The sequence below is a fragment of the Protopterus annectens genome, chromosome 8.part0 (genome assembly GCF_019279795.1).
Source record: "Protopterus annectens isolate FY-2018-M chromosome 8.part0, PAN1.0, whole genome shotgun sequence".
Lineage (NCBI taxonomy): Eukaryota > Metazoa > Chordata > Ceratodontiformes > Protopteridae > Protopterus > Protopterus annectens.
Genome location: NC_056741.1, coordinates 1,391,532,798 through 1,391,557,274, shown reverse-complemented (window position 1 = coordinate 1,391,557,274; position 24,477 = coordinate 1,391,532,798). Strand labels below are relative to the sequence as shown.

Here is a 24,477-nt window from a genome sequence, read left to right as displayed (position 1 = left end):
AGTAACAAAACCATAGCCGTTAAAAGGCCCTTACGAATATGTCAGTCTAGTTGCTTATATAAATAAGTAAATAAATAAATATTCAGTCTGACGTATGCAGAGAAAATAGTTTTCAAAGATTTGGAGCACTGCTTGGTCATGGTCCTGTGAGGAGCCTATAAGACTCAGAAAAGAGGGAAAGTGCTTCTAGTCTTTTTTCGTAGTTTAGGGATTTTAACATAGGCAGACGATCGCAGGGATAAAAGAGGTCTAGCCATATACATCTTTAAGATCACACTTGAATGCTCATACCTCTCTTTTCAAGCACTTTATACTATTACTACCTCCCAAATTTAACAGGGCTGTATATGACAATCCCGGTGTAAATTTGTGTCTACCTTTCAAAGTAGTGCTTTGTTTGACCTGTAGTGGTAATTCATTCCCTAGGCTGGGAATACATTGTGTTAGGAACCTCTCTCTCAAGTGAATTCTATTTATTTGCTGTTGTAGATTTAGGTCCCTAGCACTGGTGCTTATAGAAACACTAGTTTTGCAAAGAAAGAAAAGATCAAATAGGAGTGGATTTTTTTCATTGTTAAAGATGAGATATGTGCTTATTTGTTTGATTTTAATTTTGTTGAGATTTAATCCTTACTGATCTAGGTGGTTTAGGTAAACATTTCTTGTTGCAACATGGAGATCACTGAGCAACTTTATACCTCATTGATAAAGCCCATTAGACAGCAAGAGGTTCCCCGGTTCGATCCTCGGCTGGGGTGCCTTCTGTGCGGACTCTGCATGTCCTCCCTGTGGTTGCGTGGGTTTCCGCCAGGTGCTCCAGTTTCCTCCCACATCCCAAAAACATGCTGTAGGTGGATTGGATACACTAAAATTGGCCCTAGGCATGAGTGTGTACATGTGTGTGCCTTCCGTGGAAGATTGGGCTGGCAACTCGACACCGTAAAACTCCACTGCCAATCATGAGCAGACAGGTGATCCGCTTTAGTGACCCCTAACCAGGAAAAGCCGAAAGAAAAAGATTGAATACAGTGCTGTAGTTTGAAAATTCTAACAAGGTGCTATGTCTCATTACTTGAAAAATCATAGGTTAGGTAAAAATTAAACTATTCAAAAAGGGTTCAGATATTGCACTTATTCTGTTTTGTATAGGTTGTCTAAAGGCGTCTTCTGCCTCATCTGTAAGGTAACATCTGAGGCAGTTATATTTGAAAGTCTTTGCCTGAAATGTACCCATGCAGTGCTGGGGGAGATGTCGCCATACTAGGGAACTTAATGGTAAATGACAGTGTGACATATTCATTATCCAATACTCCCTAAGAGTATGGAATAAGCTTGACTTGCTTCACTTTGCACTCAAAAGTCAGTCATTAATTTCATTCAAAAGTGTGTGTGTGTGTGAGAGAGAATATGTGATTCTGTGTCATTTGATTGAATCCAAACTGCTTGAACTAATTTGATGAAAACTTATTTGATAGAAAAGTTTAGAAATCTACAGAAACTATGGGGTGGTACCATTTCTTAAGTATTATTAGGGGAAGTAAGTCTAGCAGAGTATTTGTGAATTGCAGTTGTCAATGTCATGTTGTACCCCCAAATCTGTAAATGTTTGTGTTTGTGCTCCAGCTCTGATTCATTGTACGTGGCATTTTTTTTCTTTTCTCCATGGTTGTGTATCCATGGAGTTAGTATATATAGGTAAGGGAGTGTGGGAGGTGCACGTGGCCACACACACACAGACACACACACACATGCACATCAATAGCTATCTATCTATTTATATCGATAGATATTTACACAACACACATACTCTGCTGATTGTGTAGACATTTATAAGAAAAGGCAGTTTCCCTTTCTTCAGGGTTGTGGGATTTCAGGTTGAGCTACTATATGTAAGTTGCAAAGGAGTTGGGGAGTGAGTGCAACTTACCTTCTGTAGTAACTCTTGTTCAGGTGTTTTCTGTTTATGGCATTTTTGAACAGTCTTTGTGGTCCTTTGATGAGGAGCAGTTTCAATGCATGGGTTTGCTTCCTGGTGATCTGATCTGTAGGTTTTTGAAGTGTGTGGTCTTTTTATGGCTAGCATGTACTGTGTAGGTTTCACAATTAGTTTGCAACTTGATATGGTATCCTGTAGTCAGTGTCCAGTATTCTGAGGATGTATAGTGCTGAAAATGTGAAGACGTGGACACATTATTACTTATTAGAAAATATCTAAATATCCATTGATCAATGTTATAGTCAACATTTCTGATGCTGATACTGTAATTATGAATTTGTGATGCTAATATCTTTTACATTGTAATGATTTATTTATGATTATTCATGATTTTAGGCAATTGCTGAAACTGCTGTGTTTTGTGGTTTATTTATTTGTATCCAGTCAACACTTTTGGCAGCCTCAGAAATGTTACCTTTCCAGGTTAGTAGCCAAATAAGATCATTTAGTTTTTGAGTTGAGCAAGTGCATTGTGCTGTTAATTAAGTATTTGCAGGGGATGTTGGAATATACATTAATCCACTGAATAAATTCTAGCCTGTTCCCAAGCTTCAAATAATCACATTGGCCTATTTTCCTTTCATTACTGGAGAATGTTTTCTGTATAGGGTTTCCTGAGGTTAGTTGCAGGCAGGGCTTGCTATTCTTCAACACATTTGTAGATACATTCCCTTTTGTGGCTTATTTATCAGTTTGTTAGACAATTTGTAGAATTGTTGCTTGATTTTAGATAGGGTTCTAAAAGCCAGATGTCCAGTTTTAAGACATCTGTACAAGCCCACGTCTGAAATGTGTATGTTAACAGCATAGGTTACTTGCCCCCTTTGGCACACATGTTTGAAATATGTATGTTAACAGCATAGGTTACTTGCCCCCTTTGGCACACACGTTTGAAATATGTATGTTAACAGCATAGGTTACTTGACCCCTTTGGCACACATGTTTGAAATATGTATGTTAACAGCATAGGGTATTTGGCTCCTTTCTTGGACATGGCCCTGGTCCACAGGCAGACAAAGCATGAAGAAAAGCAAAAATAAGAAATGTTACATTTAAAAGTAGATCAAAACTATAATTTCACCTAAAAATTCAAATAACAAAAATGGTTTAATTATCCTTATGTAAATAAAATGGCCAGAGTTAATTTCAGGATTTCAGATTTATATTCAGAAGGTAGAATATGCTACAGTGAGTTATTTTTTAACATCATCAGAATGCAGTTATGTTGCTGAATATGAATACACCATGATTAACAAACTGAATCGTTTCCCTAAACAAATGCATATTACAGCAGAAGGCTCGAATTTAGTGCATAATAATTTATTAGACATATGCTTCCCGGCATTTACTATATATGTATACGAAAGTGCACTTTCATGAAAATCAGTTTACCGAAGCATGGTATAGTGGGGATAAGGAAATAAAACTTTTCCCCATGGAGTTAGTATATATAAGTAGTGGGGGTTTACCCCCCCTGCAAAAATGTATTTCACTTTGCCGGACCAGACCTCCGCTACTTATATATACTAACTCTTAGATCACATTACAGTGGGGAAAAATATATATATATATATATATATATATATATATTGTAATGTGGAAGAAAGATACCCAGACATTTCCAGTAGTTGTATGAGCAATGCTACCAATACATGTAGCTCTGTATAAATTATTTTGGCTAACATCAAAGATTAAACAATACTAATTTTATGAACTTTAATTATACCCTGACTTAGGAATGGGTCCATTCCTGTCATGGTATTAGAAACCCACAAGGTTTGGAGAAATTAAACTTAGAAGGGCCATACACCAAGTCAAAGTCAAAAGTCAAAGTAAACTTTATTGTTGATCAGATATGCACAGCAGTGCAAGCTGAACGACATTACATTGGTTTGGTAAAAAAAAAAACACAAATTAAAGCACCAGCACCTTACTTTATTTATTCAACAACACGGATCTGGCACCTCGGCAGTTTCCCTTCAAGGATCAAAGTGTAACAATTTCAGCTGTTTTTTTATATTAAAACAAACAGCCAGTTAACAGGATCCAATTATATAATCAACCAATTTAAACATCAATTAATGCATACAATTGTTATGTTGTGTGTTGTTGAATAAAGAAAGAAAGGTGCTGGTGCTTTAATTTGTGTTTTTTTATTTTTATTTTGGTTTGGTATTACATTGGTTTGGTCCCTGTGCAAGACAAAACAATGACCACATAGTTTGAATGACAGTAAAATTAATGCACGTGCAGTAATAATTAAAATATTAACAACACAATTGGACAGGAAAACATTAGACAATATTATACTAGTAGGTATTGCAAGACTGTGACTTCACATTGTGATTGCTTAGAGTATTGCACTTCATCAGTTGTAATACGATATATTCTGATGTTCATATTGCACATGTATGGAGTGGTAATTCACTCCTGATTATTGCACATTCAGGAAGTAATAGCATAAGAAATCAGGCTAACTGTACCAGTTACTGAAGCAATTTGCCAGAGTGATTACTGTAGCTGATGCTTCATAGCAAGTGGCATATTGATCTAATTATTCACTGTCATGCCTGGCATTCAAGTTCATCAGCATTATGGATAGAGGGAAGAAGCTTCTGTTCAGTTTAGATGTTTTGCAGCATAAGCTGCGATACTGCCTGCCCGAGGAAAGGTGGAATTACATGCCATGGGCAGGGTGAGTGGGATTGTTGATTATCTTCCTAAACCTTCCCACACACACACGAGTCTTGTGGAGATCATCCATGGATGGGAGCGAGGAACCAATGACTTTTTCTGCTGTCCTCACAACCCTCAGGAGAGCCTTGCGGTCAGATGCTTTGCAGTTACCATACCAAACTATAATATTATTTAAGAGGATGCTCTCGATAGCCCCCCCCCCCCTGTAGAAGGCTTTGAGGATGGACTGAGACAGGTTTGCCTTCATCAGTTTCCGTGGGAAGTGCAGACATCGTTGTGCCTTCTTCACTGTGTGGCTAATATGAGTCGACCAGGTTAGGTCATCTGAGGTGTGCACCCCCAGGAACCTGATGTTTTTGACTCTTTCCACTGCCACCCTCTTAATTTCCAGAGGTTGAAGTATCTTCTGAATCCTCCTGAAACCGACTATTAATATTTTGGTCTTGCTTACATTTAAGGCCAGATTGTTTCTGTCACACCAGCCTATCAGATGCTCCACTTCACCCTGTAGGCTGTTTCCTCACCATTTCTGACAAGACCTACGACAGTAGTATCATCCGCAAACTTGATGATTTTGTTGGATTCATGTTTGGCCATGCAGCCATGCATCAGCAAGTTGAACAGCAGAGGACTCAGGGCACAGCCCTGAGGGACACCCATGCTCAGTGTAATAAAGATTGAACTTCTGTTTCCCACACATACTTTTTGGGGTCTGTTGATGAGAAAGTCCAGTATCTAGTTACATAGAGGGGTGTTGATGAGCAGCTGGGTCAGCTGAGATATCAGATTCTGGGGGATGACAGTATTAAAGGCAGAAATAAAATCAATAAACAGCATTCTAATGTAGCAATTCATGTTCTCTAGATGTGCCAAGGATTCATGAAGTGCTAAAGCTATTGCATCAGCTGTGCAGAAGATAGATCTTTAAGCAAACTATAATGTATCCGGTGTTGCAGCTAGGCTTGAAGAGAGATGGTTCTTGATCGGCTGCTCAAAACACTTCATTACTGTTGATGTAAGAGCAACTGGACGGTAATCATTTAGGCTTGTTGGTTGGGATTTTTTGGGTAATAGAATGATTGTCATATATTTGAAGCAACTTAGTACAATGGCTAGTAGCAAGGATGTGTTGAATATATCTGTAAGTTCAGTCGACAGTTGGGTAGCACAGTCTCTTAGAACCCTCCCATAATATTATTTTGAATGTAAAAAACACAGCACTTTAACAGCAACTATAAGTTCTTGAAAAAGTCAAACTTAGTTTATTTTACAACGTCTGAGTTTTTGAAGGTTTTAGTTAGGCTTGTGAGACTTTTGTTGCTGTTTTCTGTCCATTAGCTTATTAATTCTGGGATGAATTGAAGTTATAATCAAACTGAGAAAGTCAGAATGTTGCAGGAGGTTCCTCTGTTTGGTTTAAGCACAGTCATGGCAGAAAATACAGTTTCACAAAGATATATGGTTGAAAAACAAATTAGAAATCTTATTGCTATTTCATATAAGTTTGGATATTTATTTTTATTCTTATCCAAAATTTCAAATTACTCATAGAATTAAAACTAATTTCCAGTCCTTTGTCCAATGATAATTCAGTAAGTTGAAGGGTTTCTTCATGGGAAAGGGCTGTCTCTTTGCATTCAACAAAATGGTTCACAATCCACATATTTTGTCTCCAGGGATCCTCATGTTCGGGATAATACTTTTCAAATGACAACAACATCATCTTCAAGTGAGCTGCAGTAATATCTGAACGTGAATTTTGTGAATAGAAATCATCTAATCTGAGTATGACTGAAACATTTCATTGATTCCTTCTGCAGTTGTATGAAGCCAGAGTTTGAGTTTCTTTTTGAATGATTTGATCTTGTTCCAAGCATTAAATATTGTTGTATCTGGACCTTGAAGTTTTAAATTCAAGTCATTTATGTAAGAAAATATGTTGCTGAGATATGCCAGCCTGGCTACCCATTTCTTATCCTGGAAATAATGGGACAGGTCACTTTTCTTTTCAGTTATAAACAGTTTCCTTTCAGAGTTCATATAATCTCTTGAGAACTTTACCACAGGATAGCCAAAGAACTTCTGAATGGAAAAGAAGATTTTGATGATTAGAGCCCATTTCATCGCACAATGCTTTTAACAGTCTTGTATTTAAAGCACTATTCTTTATATAATTAATAACTTTAACAGATTGTGACAGGACTTCATTAAGCTCAAGTGCCATTTTTTGGAAGCCTGGTTTTGCCTATGTATGTAGCAGTGCATCGACAATAAGTTATTGCCTGCCATATCCTTAATTTTAGTGACTAAAAATGATTTTCTATATGTAAGGCCGGCAGCGCCATCAGTACAAACTCCAATGCAGTTTTTCCATTTGAGACCTCTCTGTTAACTGAAACCATTTAAAACTTTGAAATATTCACTCCTGGTAGTGTGCACAGGTAATTCAGAAATGCTTGAAATGTCTTCTTTCATGTCACTTTCATCATAGTCAATATATCTTACATACATAAGTAAAATACTGTTCTGAATATCTGTAGATTTCTCCAATTGTAATGCAAAAATTTTCAGTGTTTTAATTTTTTCACTTAGTTGCATTTCTGTATCTTCTGCCATATCAGATGTCTGCCTTTCAACTGTATCATTCGACAATGGGATGTATTTAATTTTACTTGCTGCAGACTGTCCTAATACTTCACTACAAACAGCAATCAAAGAAGGATTAATGAGTTCTTTGCCAATGAAATTTTTTTTTTTTACATTTAGCTGTCTGTAATGATATTAAATAGGATGCCGTCAGAAGTGAAGTGTCAGTGGTTGAAGCTTGAAACATAATTTTCTTTTGTATTTTAAGTGCATCTCTTTTACACATAAAGTATTCATTAGGTTTGTTGACTAGATCAGAATGGTTTGTGTTGAGATGTCGGGTAAGTCGCGATGGCTTCATAGCTACATTTCCCAAAACAGTAGCACAAATGACACATTGAGGTCATGGTAATTGGTCAGTGTCAGGGAATTGTATGAAACCAAATTTTAAATAGCTGTCCATGTACTTATGAGTACATGCAGACTTTTTCTTCTGTGTGCTGGTAGTTTTCCCCTCCTTTTGTACATCCTGGAGATCACTCTGTAGGCCTGAGGTGGATGAATCACTATATGTTGTGTCAGTGTCACAAGCACCTTCAATACGACATTTCTTAACACCAAATTTAAACAAAGTCCCGTCTCTTATTTATATTAAAATCTAAATCTGTAGGCCTATTACTTTTAAAAAAACACAGCACTGTGGTTTCAAAACAAGCTGTTACATAAGCCTAGTTTCCACTAAATACCTACTTACATGCAAATCCCCAGTCCCTTCCTCTGAGATAAAAACAAAAATGTATGTCATCCTACCTTCCTGCCTAGCCCTTCCAACAGCTGACTCACTAGGAATAATAATCTGTACAAGTAGCAAGGAGTCCAATAACAAAAGGTATCAGAATTTATAGTATACAGTAGCATCAGAGCAGAAGAATTACCTGAAGAAAGTTACATAATCTGATTATTTCCAAAAAACATTAATAAAAATGAAGTACAGAGCTAAGCTTAAACGCAAGCATTAAGAAAAATGTTCCCATGTGTAGAAGTAATTTATAAGAGCTTTCCATGGCTCCTCTACTATATTTTATTGATAGGAGTGAGTCTTAGGCAGATAAGCGCTGTGTATTGTTTATTAATTAAAGGCATCATCATTTTTTTTATATACTTTCTGTAACCGTATATTTCATTAGATATGCATATTTATGATAGTTTGAGCCTTTGAGTGGCACAACAGAATTACACTGATTGGATAAAATTTGAAATAACTAGCTGTTATGCTATAGGTAAAGAACTTGAACCAATGAACATCATATCCCAAGGTTCAGTGCGTTTGGTCCATCGGCCATACTGGTGGTGAACTCTGGTAAACTTATGCCTTATTAAGAAGTAGAACTTGGACCAATTGAACCTCTACTAACCACAAGAGTTTCAGTCAGTGCTTATGAGAGTTGACCATTAAATGCTAGCGGACAATCAGACATATGTTTATTAGAAAAATACAAAGCAGATAATAAACTATAATCCACGTTTAAATGACTAATAGATGGTGAGCTATAACTTGCAATTGTGCCACTTGAAAATTAGTGGAATCATAACATACCAGGAGAATGTAAGAAATATCAGCATCATGGACACTTAATGCGTTAATGATTATATTTAAACATCCAAAATAGCTACACTACACACTACATTGTGACTTTATAAGAGTTTCTGTACCACATTCCATATATAACATTGCCACGTCCAACATACCAGCGCATTTATTTTTATTACTTGAGACAAATTTGAGCTTCAGTAATAATAAAAATTTAAAAATGGTAAGAAGGTGGCACGTGAATCTTACTTAACCTTACTTATGTTGTTGCTAAAGCCGAGCACACCATCCAAACAATGTAGTAAAAAACTGATGATGAAATAAAGCAACATTAATTGTTTTATGAAGTCAGTAGGATTATGCTGACTGTGTGCGATCTATAGCAAAACTTCTCTCCAAGCGCTAGGAGGCACTGCGTATGGCCATTATGCAAACACCCCCTCATTAGTAATGTGTTTGAGATGTTTCACCACACCAGATATGGTATCTATTCAAAGTAACGTGTTAGCATCTGAAAACAGAAGTATTAGGGTAAAATATATTGGTATCCAACATTTCTCTCCCCAAAGACTGCAAAATTAGTTAATCTAGGAAAAATTAACCAGCCCACCCAAAAAAAAATGGAGATGTGCCTACATAGCTCTCAACTGTCCAGATTTTCACAGAACATCCAGATTTTTGCCTCATATTTGTAATCCATTCTTCATAAAAGTTTGTGTTCTTCTGGCAAATCAGAACTGAAGTCACTAAATAAATAATTTTTGGGCCTTTGTCCCCCCATTATGTCAAGCTTTGTCCAGAGTTTTCATGCTAAGATGTTGAGAGGAATGCTTTTTGTGAGCGACACCTCTCATGACTGTGCCTGGGGCTGCGGTTTGCAGAAGATAATGGCACAAGTTTGACGTGAGTCTGCAGTTATATGCATCATTCAGATGTGTTCCTCAGCACTACCTCAGTGTAGCTAGCATGTACAGTCATCCTTATTGGTTGTTAATTAAAATCAATGCATTTCATAGGGTATTTCTGGATGACCGATTAGAATGCAGAGTGGGGCTAGCTAGCCAGTGGGACAAATTTGAGATAAGATAGGATAAAAACTTAATGATTTTAATCTCAGGCACTCTCCCTGAATTCAGTTAAGAAAGTGTGTAAATATTGTTAAACATTTCAATAAGTAAATAACAATGAATGTTAAGTTGTCAATCTCACCTTCATTCTTGCTGGATGGGTTCGGAGCCGATCCTCGGCTCCGACTCGGCACTTGCTAAGCTCGAGAGTCACTTTTACCAGCTCGAGGCAGCCCCATATCCCATGATGCAAGGCGGTAATTACCCAGATCTCGTTTGCCGCTTCGCTAATGAGGTCATCCTTTTTACCAGCTCCTGGTAAGTGATATTTTTCTTGCTATTTGTCAGGTTTAGGTGTCTAAAAACCCTAATTTTTAGTCCCTTAGTCTTTATTCAATACTTCAATGAACTTTCACTTAGCTCCATACCCTTTTTTCCCCTAGTTTTCTTAGTTTAGTTTTCGGGCCTTAGGCCTTTCCCACCCTCACAGTTCCTGTCAGGATTTCCCTCAGGGGTGTGTGTGTGTGTTGTGTCACTGTATTTTAATAACTAATTGTTGGTTATTAATAATCTTTTACTTGTTAGTGTCTTGGCTGGACTGATCGGTGTGTGTGAGTGTTTAGAACTGAGACATGTCCAAGGATACTAGGGTCTCAGGTTTCAAGAAGTGTGACTCGTGCTGTCAGAAGATGTCTCTGACAGACGGTCACACTTCTTGTATTTATTGCCTGGGACCCCTACACCTGCAGGACTCCTGTGCTATATGTCATTCTTTCAGCCAGAGAGTCCTGCAGGAACGTAGAAATAAGTTGATCCTAAGGGGTCTTCTTAAACCAGAGAGCTCCCCGGCTAAAGTCAGCTCCGGGAAGTCCTCTAAGCCTCCCAAGACCCAGGCTTCGGTGTCCAAGTCTGTGGTCTTGGTTCCGACTCCGCCGGAGTCGACATCGGCTCCATCCGGAGCCAATCCTTCCTTGTTGGAAGCTTCTGTGCCGGCAATCGGCGCCGATACCTTAGGTTCGGCAGCTGTGTCGGCTCCGTCTGGAGCCGACACCCTACCGTCGAAGCATGTCTCGGCTCCGGCTGGGGCCGAGATATCTTTGTCTCCTCTCGGAGCTGACCGTTCTTCGGCTCCGATGGCTCCGTCCAAAAAGAGGTCTAGATCTCCTTCTTTGGAATCTATTCACTCGGCTCCAGCGTCTCCCTTGCTTTCGGAGCGGAGCGGAGCCATCGGAGCCAATCATCGAGGTCTTCCAGGCTTTCAGACCACGACTTAGAGAGAGTGGTAAGTAGGCTATTAAAGTCACAGGCACTAGCCCAGATGCTCCATAGCCCATCTCATCAGACGTCAGCTATTCTACATCCCCCTGAAATTCCTCCTTCGACTCTCCTACAGAGCTCGGAGCCGGAGATTATTGGTACCGTGACTGTTGCTGCTTCGGAGCCGATGCCACACCTTTCGGCTCCGTCGTCCTCGACTCCTATCTCCTCCTTGAGACCTTCCTTGGAGGGATCCAGGCGTCGGGCTTCCCTGGTCGGTTACGAGGGGGTGAGTGGCATCGCACCCTTGTCCAACCCCGTTCTCTCTCTCGGAGCTTCGGCCTTGGTCAGCTCGGGCCCGACATCTGCTTCGGAGCCTTCCCTTTCGGTGGGACCAGGCATCCCTGTTTCTTCGGAGCGAGATCTCTCAGCCCTCCATGGGAGGGGAGCCTTTGAGGTGATGAGGAGTGTGCTAGCCCCAGAGCTTAGCCAGCAGTCGGTTCCTTTAGCTCCTCCCTCTACGGTGCCTGTAGATGCCTCTTCCCATTCTCTTGCTCCCGGACCCAGAGATCCTTCGCCCCAGGTCTCCCCATTGGGAAGAACTTCCTCTTCCGAGGTTTCTCTTGATCCTTCAGGTGAACCCCCGCGTAAGAGGACTTGCAAGAGGAAGCATTTAGACTCCCCTGAGTCTACAACCTCAGATACCGATTTAGATGAGTCGGAGGGGTCCCCAAGATCCCCCTCTGAGGATGTCTCCTTTTCAGACATCCTTGAGCTCCTGAAACAGAGAGGGAACTGGCCCTCCATGAATCGGTATACCTGGAGGCTTTTGGATCTCGACCCTCCACCTCCTGGGTGTCTCCACCTTTCGACCCTCTCATGGAGGTCATAGCTTGAAAGGCGTGGGCATCTCCTGATTCGGTGGAACCAGTCCCTAGGAGACCTTCAAAATTTATTACGGCCCCCACAGAAAAGCAGTTTCTTACTAAAGGTGTCCTGGTTGATACCATGGTGGTGGCGGCCGCCACTAAGAAGGAACTTGCAGATCCTTCCGTACCAGTCCATCCTCCTAACAAAGAGTCCAGGACTATGGACAGGTATGGTAAGCAGATGTTTTCCTCGGCGACCTTTGCTATGCGTTCGCTGAATTATTTATGTCACTTCACCAGACTTCAAAGGGACATCCTTAAAGAATTAGGTGAAGTAGTACAGGATCCTTCAGCAGCAGGGGCTCAGGAAAAGATTGCTTCTCAGCTGGGAATCCTTAACTCCATAACCAACTCCTCCATGCGGCTCATTTCTTATGCAGCCGATGGGGCGAGTAGAGCTGCAGGCACAGGAGTGGCTCTCAGACGTCAGTCCTGGATGCGGCTCTGTAATTTTGCAGACCCCTTTAAGGCGTCCTTCACAAACACTCCCTTTGATGGGTCAACTTTGTTTGGCCCTCAGGTGAAGGACACGTTGACCAGGTGTGAGCAAGACGGCAAGACTCTTTCTGCCGTAGGAGTCCGTTTCTCCACCCCTTCTAGGCCTTATCCCAAAGGTCAGAAAGGGGGGAAGATGTGGTTCCAAAAATCTCAGGGAGTCACGCCGGATGCACGTAGTCAGTTTACCCCCAGAGGTAGAGGGGGTAATAACAATAGACGCCGCCCTAGGGGCAGAGGGGGTCCGCAAAACCAGGGCAGTAGAGAGCCTCTCTCTGACAAGCCCTTCCAGCATCCCTGAGGTGTTGCCCGACTGTCCACCCTTGGAGGCAGTCGGGGGGAGATTGTCGCTGTACCCAGAAGCCTGGTTTTCCCTCTCTCGAGACAGATGGGTACAGTCGATCATATCTGAGGGTTACAAGATTCCCTTCGAGGAAAGCCCCTTCCCTCAGAAAAGTTCCCTTCCAGACGTTCCACCCGGTCTAAGGGAAATTGCAAAACTAGAGGTTTCAAAGCTTCTAAAAAAAAAGGGCCATCCAGCCAGTTCCAACAGACCATTTAGAGTCCGGAATCTACTCAAGGTTCTTTTTGGTTCCCAAAAAGACGGGAAACTGGAGACCAATATTAGACCTCAGCAGGCTCAACAAGTCTGTCAAAAAGACGAGATTCCGGATGGTCACACTTCAATCGATTTTGCCTTTTCTCGGCAAAGACAACTGGATGTGCTCCATAGACCTTCAGGATGCGTGCTATTACATAAAAATCCACAGACGCTCCAGAAGGTTTCTCTGCTTTCGGCTGGGGACCAGTCATTTTCAATTCAGAGCCCTGCCCTTTGGTCTCACTACAGCCCCCAGAGTGTTCACCAAATGCATGGCAGTGGTCACGGCTCACCTGAGACGTCTAGGATTCCAGGTGTTTCCGTATCTCGACAACTGGCTCCTCTCAGCCACCACCAGGCATCAACTCATCCGAGCCAGAGACTACACCCTACGTCAATGCAGTAAATTGGGAATTTCGGTAAATTTCGAAAAGTCCTCCTTATCGCCCTGCCAATCTATTACCTTTATAGGCGCAAATCTAGACACTACTCGGATGTCAGCAAACCTAACAAATCAGAGAATCCTAGATATCCAAAACCACGTTCGGATCATCCTTGCCAGCAAAAAGGTACAAGCCAGGCTGGTCCTGAAAGTGTTGGGCCTCATGGCGGCTGCCATCACACTTCTTCCTCTGGCCCGTTTTTACATGCGTCTCCTACAGTGGATGTTGTTCACACAATGGTCCTTCCAGCAGCTTCCCATGCGTCACAAGATCCTAGTGACACAGACCTGCAAGAACCATCTATCCTGGTGGATTTCCTCTCCTCTAGTCCATCAGGGCAGACCATTTGTTCCCCCGGCCCCGGTAGCCACGGTCAATTCGGATGCCTCCCTGATCGGGTGGGGGGGGCATTATCAGGGCAAGATGGTTCATGGCACGTGGCAACCGTTTGAATACCACCTGCACATAAATGTCCTAGAGATGAGAGCAGTGCTTTTAACATTGCAAGCCCTCAACGACTTTCTTCCCTTAGGAACTATTGCAGTTCACACGGACAACATGTCCGTCGTGTGGTACATCAACAAGCAGGGCGGAACCAAGTCCTATCCCTTGTGTCGAGAGGCTCTCAGACTTTGGCAATGGGCGATCTCCTCTCATCGGTTTCTGGTAGCAACGCATATCCCTGGGAAAATCAACATAATAGCGGACAGATTGAGCAGAGCTATACTCATGCCTCACGAGTGGTCTCTCAAGCAATCCATAGTGGAGGAGATTTTTCAGAAGTGGGGCCGCCCATGCTGCGATCTTTTTGCTACTCCTCAAAACAGCAAATGCCCAGACTTCTTTTCTCTCTTCCCACTTCCGGGCCATCTCCCCAGAGACGCTCTTACCCAAGATTGGCCCCAGGGACTCCTTTATGCTTTTCCCCCCTTTCCATTGATTCCACAGGTACTCCAGAAAGTGGCCGTTTTGAGAGCCAAAATGATTCTTATTGCCCCTTACTGGCCTCGACAAATTCGGTTCCCGTTCCTTCATCGCCATCTCTTGGTGCAGCCTTGGCATCTGGACCCAGTGCCAGATCTTCTGACCCACCAGTTGGGCCAACTGCACCGGTCCGTTCCTTCCCTCAACCTCACAGCTTGGTTGCTCCAGTTCCTTCCTTAGCCAGGCTTCCTATGATCTCTAACCCTGTTAGAGACATCATAGTAGCTTCTCTTAAGTCCTCTACCAGGAGGATTTACTCGAGCAAGTGGAAACGTTTTTCCCTTTGGGCGAAAGCTAGGAACATAGATCCCTTCACTGCCCCTTTTCAATCAGTCTTGGATTTTCTAGCGGAAATTTTTCACTCAGGTTCTTCCTCTTCCACAGTCAAAGTTCAGTTGGCAGCAATCTCAAACTTTCATGTCGGGTTTGCAGACCACAACATTATGTCCCACAAGCTTTGTAAAGCTTTTCTTAAAGGAATGTTCCTTCTAAAGCCCCCTGTTAGGGATCCTCCACCACAGTGGGACCTAAATTTAGTGCTGACATCCTTGATACTTCCCCCTTTCGAACCGGCTGCTTCATGTTCACTAAAGTTTCTTTCTTGGAAGACACTCTTTCTTGTCGCCATTACCTCGGCTAGAAGAGTGTCGGAACTTCATGCCCTATCTGTTCGTCCCCCTTATTTGGTCTTCCACAAGGATAGGGTATCCTTGAGAACCAATCCATCCTTTTTGCCCAAGGTTGCTTCTAAGACAAATTTAAACCAATCCATTGATCTTCCTGTATTTTTTCCAAATTATTCTAACAGAGCGGAACAAAAATTACATTACCTAGATGTTCACCGCCAACTTAGATATTACTTGGACAGAACGAAGCAATTTAGGAAATCTGATCAACTCTTCCTTTCTTATGCTGAAAATAAAAAAGGCCTCCCTGTTTCTAAAGTGACCTTATCCAGATGGCTATCTTCCACCATTTCTGACATTTATCAACTTAGGGGCAAACAACTCAGCTCAAAACCTAAAGCACATTCCACAAGAGGCCTAGCCACTTCTACAGCTTTTCAGGCTAGGCTGCCCTTAGATACTATTTGTGCAGCAGCCACTTGGGCCACTCCTCATACCTTTGTTTCTCATTACAAATTGGATTTGGCCTCCAGGGATAGGGCAAGCTTTGGTTCCACAGTTTTCAAGAGTCTGTTCCATTGAGCCACCCAGGATAGAGGTGCTAGGGACGCAGTCCCATCCAGCAAGAATGAAGGCGAGATTGACAACTTAACATTTAGAAGTTATGTACCTACCATAACGTTCCATGTTAGTTGTCTTCTCTCACTTCTTGCGTCCCTCCCTCCTGTCCCCCTTGCCTGGACAGACCTTGATCTCCCTTTTTCTCTGGAAGATTCTTCTTCCTTGGACACCAGTTAGTTGGCCTTGATTACCTGGTTTCCCTTTACAGCCTTTTAGGCTAGTTGTTCCTCTTTCCTTAGTGGAAAGTTTTTTGGTAGGCAGTTTTTCCTCTAGATACCAAACGAGATCTGGGTAATTACTGCCTTGCATCATGGGATATGGGGCTGCCTCGCGCTGGTAAAAGTGACTCTCGAGCTTAGCAAGTGCCGAGTCGGAGCCAAGGATCAGCTCCGAACCCATCCAGCAAGAAAGAAGGCGAGAGAAGACAACTAACATGGAACGTTATGGTAGGTACATAACTTCTAATTACGTCACGTCGCTATTGTCAACAGTGAGTTGTCGAGATGAGAGGACTAATAATAATAAGAGCTAATTTCACATTTTACATTAATCCAGGAGAACCTCTCGTGGCTGGTATAATTGATGCCAGGGCTCAGTACCGGGCCACGGCCTGGCAGTTGAGAAACAGTGGTCTGCAGTAGCTCTTCTTATAACCAGTATAAGGATCATATAAATGTTTTCTGTCAACTGTTTTCTTGAAATTTGTGACGATGGTCCTCTTACTGAAGACTATAACATAATCAATGATTACATTAATAATAATATCAAACTGCATAGGGTCTCAAAATTATGTCAAGAAAAGTTGTTAAAGCAAGTTCTAAAGAACAAAAACTATATCCCTCAGGCTTACATAACTGTAAAGTGGTTCCCTACCGAAATGGTGGCACTCGAAATGCCAAGTACCAATAGACCAAAAAGAAAACCAAAACTGCAGGAGAAATGTGAACACGACTCTTCTTTAAACTTGTTTTTTGCAGGAGGAACAAACTCCCTTGCATCACCCCCCACCTCTGAACTTATATACCAACTCCAAGATCACCATACATCGGGGTAAAGGGAACATGCTATATAATGACCATATTAGAGTTGTTATTTTACAAGTCTGTTTTTCAGCAATTCAGTGTGTGTATTTTGAGACCCACTCATGTGAGTCCTGACATTTCAAATCGTTACAATGTAAAGCACTTGCTCTGATGGTTTCCTCACTATTTTTTATGAAACTTCGGCTGATAAACTTAGTACCTTTCTTTTTATTGTTGTATGACAAAAAAATAACCTGGAGATTCATAAAAGTGCCTAACACAAGTCTTATAGCGCTAACAAAAAGGCCCTGCTCCCACAAAGTGCTATTGTGCGATTCAGAGACATCTTGGCTGCAATGAGGTAAGACCTCATTATCAGCTAATTTGTATGTCTCTGAATTGCAGTTACTTCTGAGACATACAGATCAATGCTGAATTACATACTGTAGTAGTTAACTGTAGCAACCGCATTGTGTAGCCATAGGCATCCCACCAGTCAAACTCCCATACCCACAAGTATGCATTCAAACACAAAGAAAACACATGCACACACACACACACACACACACACACATACACACACACACACACACACACTCACACACACACACACAGAACAGTCACCATATCTGTCCCTGAGTTGTCCCCCCACTTCCTGTACTAGTGTAACTGCTGTTAGGACACAAATTTATTATCCCTGATAGATAGTGTTTCCCTCCAACCCCCAGTCCCTTTACTGCTGTAGGTGCCATTATAGCCATAGAGTCAGCCTTTTGACCGTGTTTACTACCATGACGTGGTAGAGACATCTGTGCTGTTCTTTACATCTAAATGATTTCCTGAATTGCTTGGGAAGTAGATGCCTTCCTGGAGGCAGTTTAGGGAGAGAGAAAACATGGCTAATTAGCTTATGCATCTCCCCTGGACTGCCTCATTAGTATACTGCATGGCTGTGGAGCCAGCCCTACATTTTGCTGCACATCTTCCTGCTAGAGTACTGCGCAAGAACCACAAACTAGTAGGTGACTAAATGATATAGTACCACCAAGTTACAGAAACACAGCAGCAAAAGTTCTGTCACGCTAAAGCACAGCAATTAGATATATTCCAATAGACCAAAAACACAGCAGCAAATTATTCAAAACACAGCAGAAAGTTTATTCCACGCAATGGTACTATATAGAGTACTGTGCAACACTGTGTTAGAGCCATTTCTGAATTCAGAATGATTACTGCTACAGGTATACGATAGTGTACACTTCACAGTACCTTTATTAATTCCCCTCAAAGTATTCCTAACAGTTTTTTTTAACTTATCTTACACTGTTTTGTTGCATACTCCACACACGTGCACGAGCACGTACGCACACACACACACACACACACACACACACATGCACAAACGTGTGTGTGTGTGTGTGTGTGTGCACAGATATATATATATATATATATATATATATATATATATATATATATATATATATAGGTTTACATTCATTTAAGTGAAATGCAGGTAATCTTTTTTTTTTTTAATTTTGAGTGCATTTACATGATTTTTCAAAATGCTTTTGCCCATTTTCACTGAAAGCAAAATAAAAGAATGAAGAGTGACATTCGCTGTTGTGAAGTCAACATTATGTCATCGATGTACAAGGCATGGCAGTAAAGTAGAACGAGGTTAAACAAGGAGCAGTGAATGGAGATCGATTGAGATTATCAATCTGAATGCTAAAATATTCAAAAAGGTATTACATTTAGAAAAACTAGATAACAGAAATAATTCTGTGTCGCAGTGTAACTGTTTTTTATGTATCAAAAATGGGTTCTGAGTTTACAGGTTTTGTTCCTGGTGTTATTGGCAGTGTGTATCAGGCAGTCAGTCTCTTCACAGAAAGGTAGATAAATACTGTGCGTTCATGGTTACCAGTATTATTTGGAGAAGTTCAATGATGTTAGGAATTACTGGTGCTGTGTTAGGAAAGGAAAAGGCAGGTATAAAGGATGTTGTGTTACTGCAGCAGTTTCTGAGGGTGAAAAGTTAGAAAAGAGTGCACCTCACTTTCATGCAGCGGATCCAGTGAAAGTTGAGGCTAGTAAAGCTCGAGAAAAGATTAAAAGACATGCTGAACATTCCACTGAAGATCCATGTAAAATTGTTTCAGAAGTCTTAGCAAGTACATCTGCATGTGTTTTTAATAGTCTTCCAACCTCTTCAGCACTTAAACAGTCAGTGACTAGAATTAGACATAAAAGGAGTAAGGACATGTTTGCTGACATAAGGAGTTTATATGATTCGAAAGCTGATATGTTTCCTATTAAAAATGGTGAGTTCATAACTGATCATACTGCAGTGAACTAAACATTTTCTAATAGTGTAATTATAACAACGGAAGGGAATCTACGTATGTTTTGCTCTGCACAGAAGTACTTGTGGATGGTACTTTTCCTAGAAGTACAACTGAATATAAGCAAGTATACAGCATACATTGTGGTTTAGAAAGTGGTTGTAATACAAAGATTGTGCCCATTGTTTGCGGTATTTTGCCATCAAAGATGGTGAGCAGTTATGATATATTTTGGCAACATATACGGCAGTTATGTGAACATTACAGTCCGCAGTTTAATCCAGATATGATTTTAAGTGACTTAGAGAAAGGAGCTGTAAATAGCATTAAAAGGAATCCACCTAATGGTCAGGGTTTCATCTCTGTCAAATTGTATGGAGACAAGTACAGAAGTTGCATTTAGCAGCAGAGTTTGGTAGCAATAGTCAATTTGCTTTACAATGTAAACAAATCCCCGCATTAGCTTTTCTGTCCCATGACTGTGTAGCAGCAACGTTTGCTGATATTAAAGAGGATATGCCAGACTGTGAAAAGCCATTGTTTATATTTTGTAATGAAAATTATATTAATGGTAGACCAAGGCATTATGGAATCCATAGTACTACTTCAGAAAAGATTTCTCTACTATTTGACATGACTTTCTGGAATCAATGGGACACTTGCAGTTTTGGGTAGCCCTGAAGGCAAAGTGCAGTGGAAGGATGGCACAGAAGATTACTTAGTTTATTAGGTAAACAAAAATTGTACATGTTAAACATCCTACATGCCATACAATTTGAGCAAAATCATGTGAAACACTTAAAGACCAGATTAATACGTGGTTTACCTCTGTCTCCAAAGAGAAGACATTTACAGGATAAGAAAGCTAGGTTTGAATGTCTGCTTTCCAGATGTGAGCAGTTTACAGCAAGTGGTTTCCTTGAGTGCATTGCACAACATTGTTCTTTCTAAGTGTTCATTTAAAGCAAGTAATATCACCAGGAAAGTATTATGTGGGCCTAAAGTACTTCTACCTTTCTTTACAAGAGGTTACACTAACATTAATATTTTTGCTGGTTTGATTTTGTGTGACTACACTTTTGATGATTCAACCACTTTAGGTTTGTGCACAGATTGCAAGTTTAAAAAGAAAAAAAAAAAACAAAATGCACAAATGTTGAAAATCGCATTTCCATCCACGAGATATTTTTTACTGCTCAAAATCATATTGTGTGATTAAAATCGGCATTTTTTTTTTTTTTTTTTTTTGCAAAATTGTTTGGACTTTCTCGAAAACCTGTATACACGGGTCTACTTCACATAATCGAACATCCAAATGTTCGACTTTCATATGGCCGAGACCATATGATCGAACATTTGAATGTTCGATAATGTGAGAAAAAAAAAACTAAACAAGCCCCCCCCCCTGCACCACCCACATGGAGGGCTGTGCCCCCCCGCTATTTAAATTTACCAACTCTGAGATCGCACTGCATTGCAGTAAAGGGAAATCTTCCCGTTCCGCGCTCTATGGAGATCCCCATTCAGACCATTCAAACTTTTAAAAGTTCGATCATATGGTCTCAGCCATATGAAAGTCGAGCTTTTAAAAGTTCGACCATCTGAAGGGGACCCATACACACACACCACTCAGTCTTTCTTTCTGTTACGTTTTAATAACTTTATTCTCAAGACCATGCTGTTTATTCACTCATTCATTCATTTTGTTACTTTGGATATGCTGATGTGGTATAACATTTTCAGCAGAAGCCCAGGGAGGAAAATACCAGCATATTCAAACAGTTCCACAACAACAATAAATGTGTTAGGTACTGCTGTTTATGAAAATACATGGCAGTACATCAAGTTTACATAGTAAAAATTTTATATAACAACACAAAACACTATTTGGTTCCAGGAGCATATTCACTATATATACATAATCTAATGCATTCATATTTAAACATTTGAACAATTTATTCTAGTCTACTGATGCACCATCTGAGAAATGTGAGTCACAAATTTGAAACCACAAAATTAGGTTAGCTAAATAGACATTCATTAGCTAAAAACTACTATCAACAAGTGCAAGTATTTCCAAATGAGGTTTTACCCGTCTTCTGAGTCCATCCATCCACAACCCCTTTTCCCATTTTTGCACATGGGATCTGGGTGTCACATCAGCAGTGACAATCATGTAGAGTCAATGTTCAAACCTCTGGCTGGCTACCATCTTTAGAAGTGCAGTATTAATTCATTAACATTAACAGCAATGAATAACAGTAACATTTTGCAAATAAACACCTAATTCTGATTTTTTGTAATATTTTTACCACCTTTTCTAGCAATTATCTAGCCCTACAATCCTGACAGACTCATTTGTCCCCTTTTCCTTTCCTGACTATTGTATTACTTCTGTTCAGTGTAAATGCCACTGTAAGTCATTATTGAAATGGGTATAATGAATAAGTACACTTATAAATACATTGTCATTATTTCTATTAGTCATAAGGTAGTATTTATTGTTGTTTACTGATTTAGTTCTATCAGCCAGGACTCACATCTATTGTAAAATTTGTCTTCCAGATGGATATGTCTGTTGAAGCTCTATATGCTTTGATGCAGGATCGACAGAAAAGATATGCCAAGTATGCAGAGCAAATACAGAAGGTTAATGAGATGTCTGCAATTCTAAGGCGTATACAGATGGGCATTGATCAGACCATTCCACTGATGGAAAAACTGAACAGCATGCTTCCTGAGAATGAGAAACTGGAGCCTTTTAGTATGAAACCAGAGAGAGACACCCTAAATTCTAAGTGAATTAGCCAGCTCATCAGTATCAACTTAGTCTGGAGCTTTTCTTTTCATTTGTTCTTTTTTTCATATTGTGGGGTATAAAACTCAGTAAATCCACTGCCTAACATGGTAAAGAATGTGACTGTCTTTAGTAGTCATGTATTAGCTGGATATAGTTATGGAAATCCATTCCAGAAAATGGAAGCCTGGCTGTTTAAAATTGTTTAAACTGTACGTTACTAATATTTGATATTTCCAAGTCAAGGTGGTATTAGCAAAATGCATTACTATTTCTTTCTTGTATTAACAAAGATGTTCTTCAAACTGTCCTCCCCAAGATTATTTTTGTCTCCTAAGTAGCCTAAGTCATCTATTTAATTTATACTGAAACCTGCTTTTTTTTTTTTTTTTTTTAATTCTCTCTGATATTCTAATTCTTAACTCTTTTCATAAGTGTTGGAGTTTCAGAGAAATTTAATCTCACTTCTTTACATAAATCTGCATCTCCTTTTCTGGGCTTCAGATGAGATATTATACCAAGTCTCCATCAGCCTGAGTTGGTGGTAGCTTGGGTGGATGTAAAAGATTCCATGGTATTTATGAAAAAAGAGTAGTGTAATCTCCCCAGTGCCCTGGCAAAATTTCTCCTAGTCAGTATGAATATCACCTTGGGTCTTCCCTGAAAAGAAACCACTGGCCTAGTGAGATTGACCTGGTCAACAAAGCACAAATAAATAAATAAAAGTAAGTTAATTATGTAGCAAACTCCTCACATGGGCACTGTACCCTCCTTCAGAATTACTGTATTTCTTTGCAGTGATTTCCCTTTCCTTAATATTTATTTTTCATTAGCGTATCATTTTTGTATCATACTTTTACCCTTTTGTTAAAGTTTGTTTTGGAAATACTTGTATTTGTGTCCCTTTAAATTAAAGGTATATATTTTAAAAATGTCATTAAAGTGGTTAAAACATAGGGTTGTCTCAGTGAAGTAAGCGTTTGTGCTTGAAGTCTCTGCTGTTCACTTTTATTAGCATTTTCACTATCATAATTGTTTGACTTGTGTTAGCCCATCCATATTTGGGTGGAAAGGAAGAAGCCTTTATGGGTCACTAGTTTTTCAGATGTGCCAGGTGAAAAAGAATATATACCTACATTGTCAATGCTGCAGTGCATATGATCATTGCTTTAGAATAAAACAAGAAAAGTGAAAGACACATTTTTGCATGAAGTGTTTACTGTTTTTTATGTATTTTTCATGAAGTGCCTTTTAATTGTTTGATTTCCATTAACCCTTTTCTAGCTGGAAAGTAGAAGGCCTTTGTGGTCATTCATTTTTGAAGTAAGTCAGCTCAAAAGGGGCATTTAAGTGAAAAATCAAAGCTTCATTTCTGTAATTGTTACTGTAGAATGCAGCAGGAATGCAGTGTTACCTGTTTGTGTAACTTTAATGGAAAACTTGATTGCTGTTTTAATATCCTTCAAATGGTTTTGTTAAAACTGGTGCAGAATATTAAGTATAGCTGTTACAATGCACCGATACTTGTGACTGCAGCTCATGTTGTAACTGTGGGTTCAGCAGTTAAGCTATGCTGTTTTAGTATAATCACTTGTGCTGAATCATCCTTAATTTGACACTGCCATTTTGTGGATCCTTTCCAATTTATTAAAGGCTAAGCTATGGTTATACATTCATTCTGTGACAGTCCTATTGCAGAAAATACTGGATTATTAGACAGTATTCTAGGAAGAATCTATTGAAAATTTGGTTGAAAAGAATGAAAATGTTATTACTGTGCTGGAATTTGTAAACATTGTGGCCATTTCAGCATTCTGAAACTAAACTGTCAATAAACATATTCTTTTAAAAGTGTTCATTAATGAGACATCTGTTTTAAAATGTGGTATATTTTCCTTTAGTTATTGAATTATGCTTTTGCATTTGTTAAGATTAATTATCACTAAGGTAGAAGTCAACATCTAGCTTGACTGCATCTTTAGCAGTGCGTGTGTGTCGTTCTTCATCAGAAGGCAAAATCGTAAAAAAGGTAGGCTAACCATCTGAAGTAAAAAACACTGCGTGTATATTCAGCTTTTTGATGCAGGGTCAGGGCAACCGCCAGTGATCGTGATTACCTGGGATTGACTAGCAACCTCAAGAAACTGAAGACTGGGTTGGGGGGGGGGGGGGGGTTGAGTGGCTGACAGCCAGCTGACCTGTGTCTGCTTTTTTTGCACTATACTGTTGCTTAGCAGGGACTTGTAGAGCAGTACAAGTGTCACAAAGATGCAGCTGCACATTGATGGGAGGGCAAACATCAGTGTGTGACAGTTGGTCTGCACACATGCATGGGATTACATCATTGCAGGCCCTCCGTTTGGGGCAATGTAGTGCATCAAAAAAAATTCCTGTGGATTGGAATGGATGACACATAGTCA

General features: G+C 40.2%; 1 protein-coding gene across 2 annotated transcripts in view; it reads left to right on the top strand.

The window, feature by feature from the left end:
- Positions 1 to 23,915, top strand: part of BORCS5 (BLOC-1 related complex subunit 5) — a 1,110,050-nt gene extending 1,086,135 nt beyond the window's left edge. For both annotated transcript variants that reach the window (XM_044080974.1, XM_044080973.1), the window contains one exon: positions 21,826 to 23,915. In XM_044080974.1, the coding sequence (XP_043936909.1) occupies positions 21,826 to 22,062 (237 nt within the window). In that variant the 3' untranslated portion in view covers positions 22,063 to 23,915. The remainder of the gene's footprint in view (positions 1 to 21,825) is intronic.
- Positions 23,916 to 24,477: the final 562 nt, after the last annotated feature.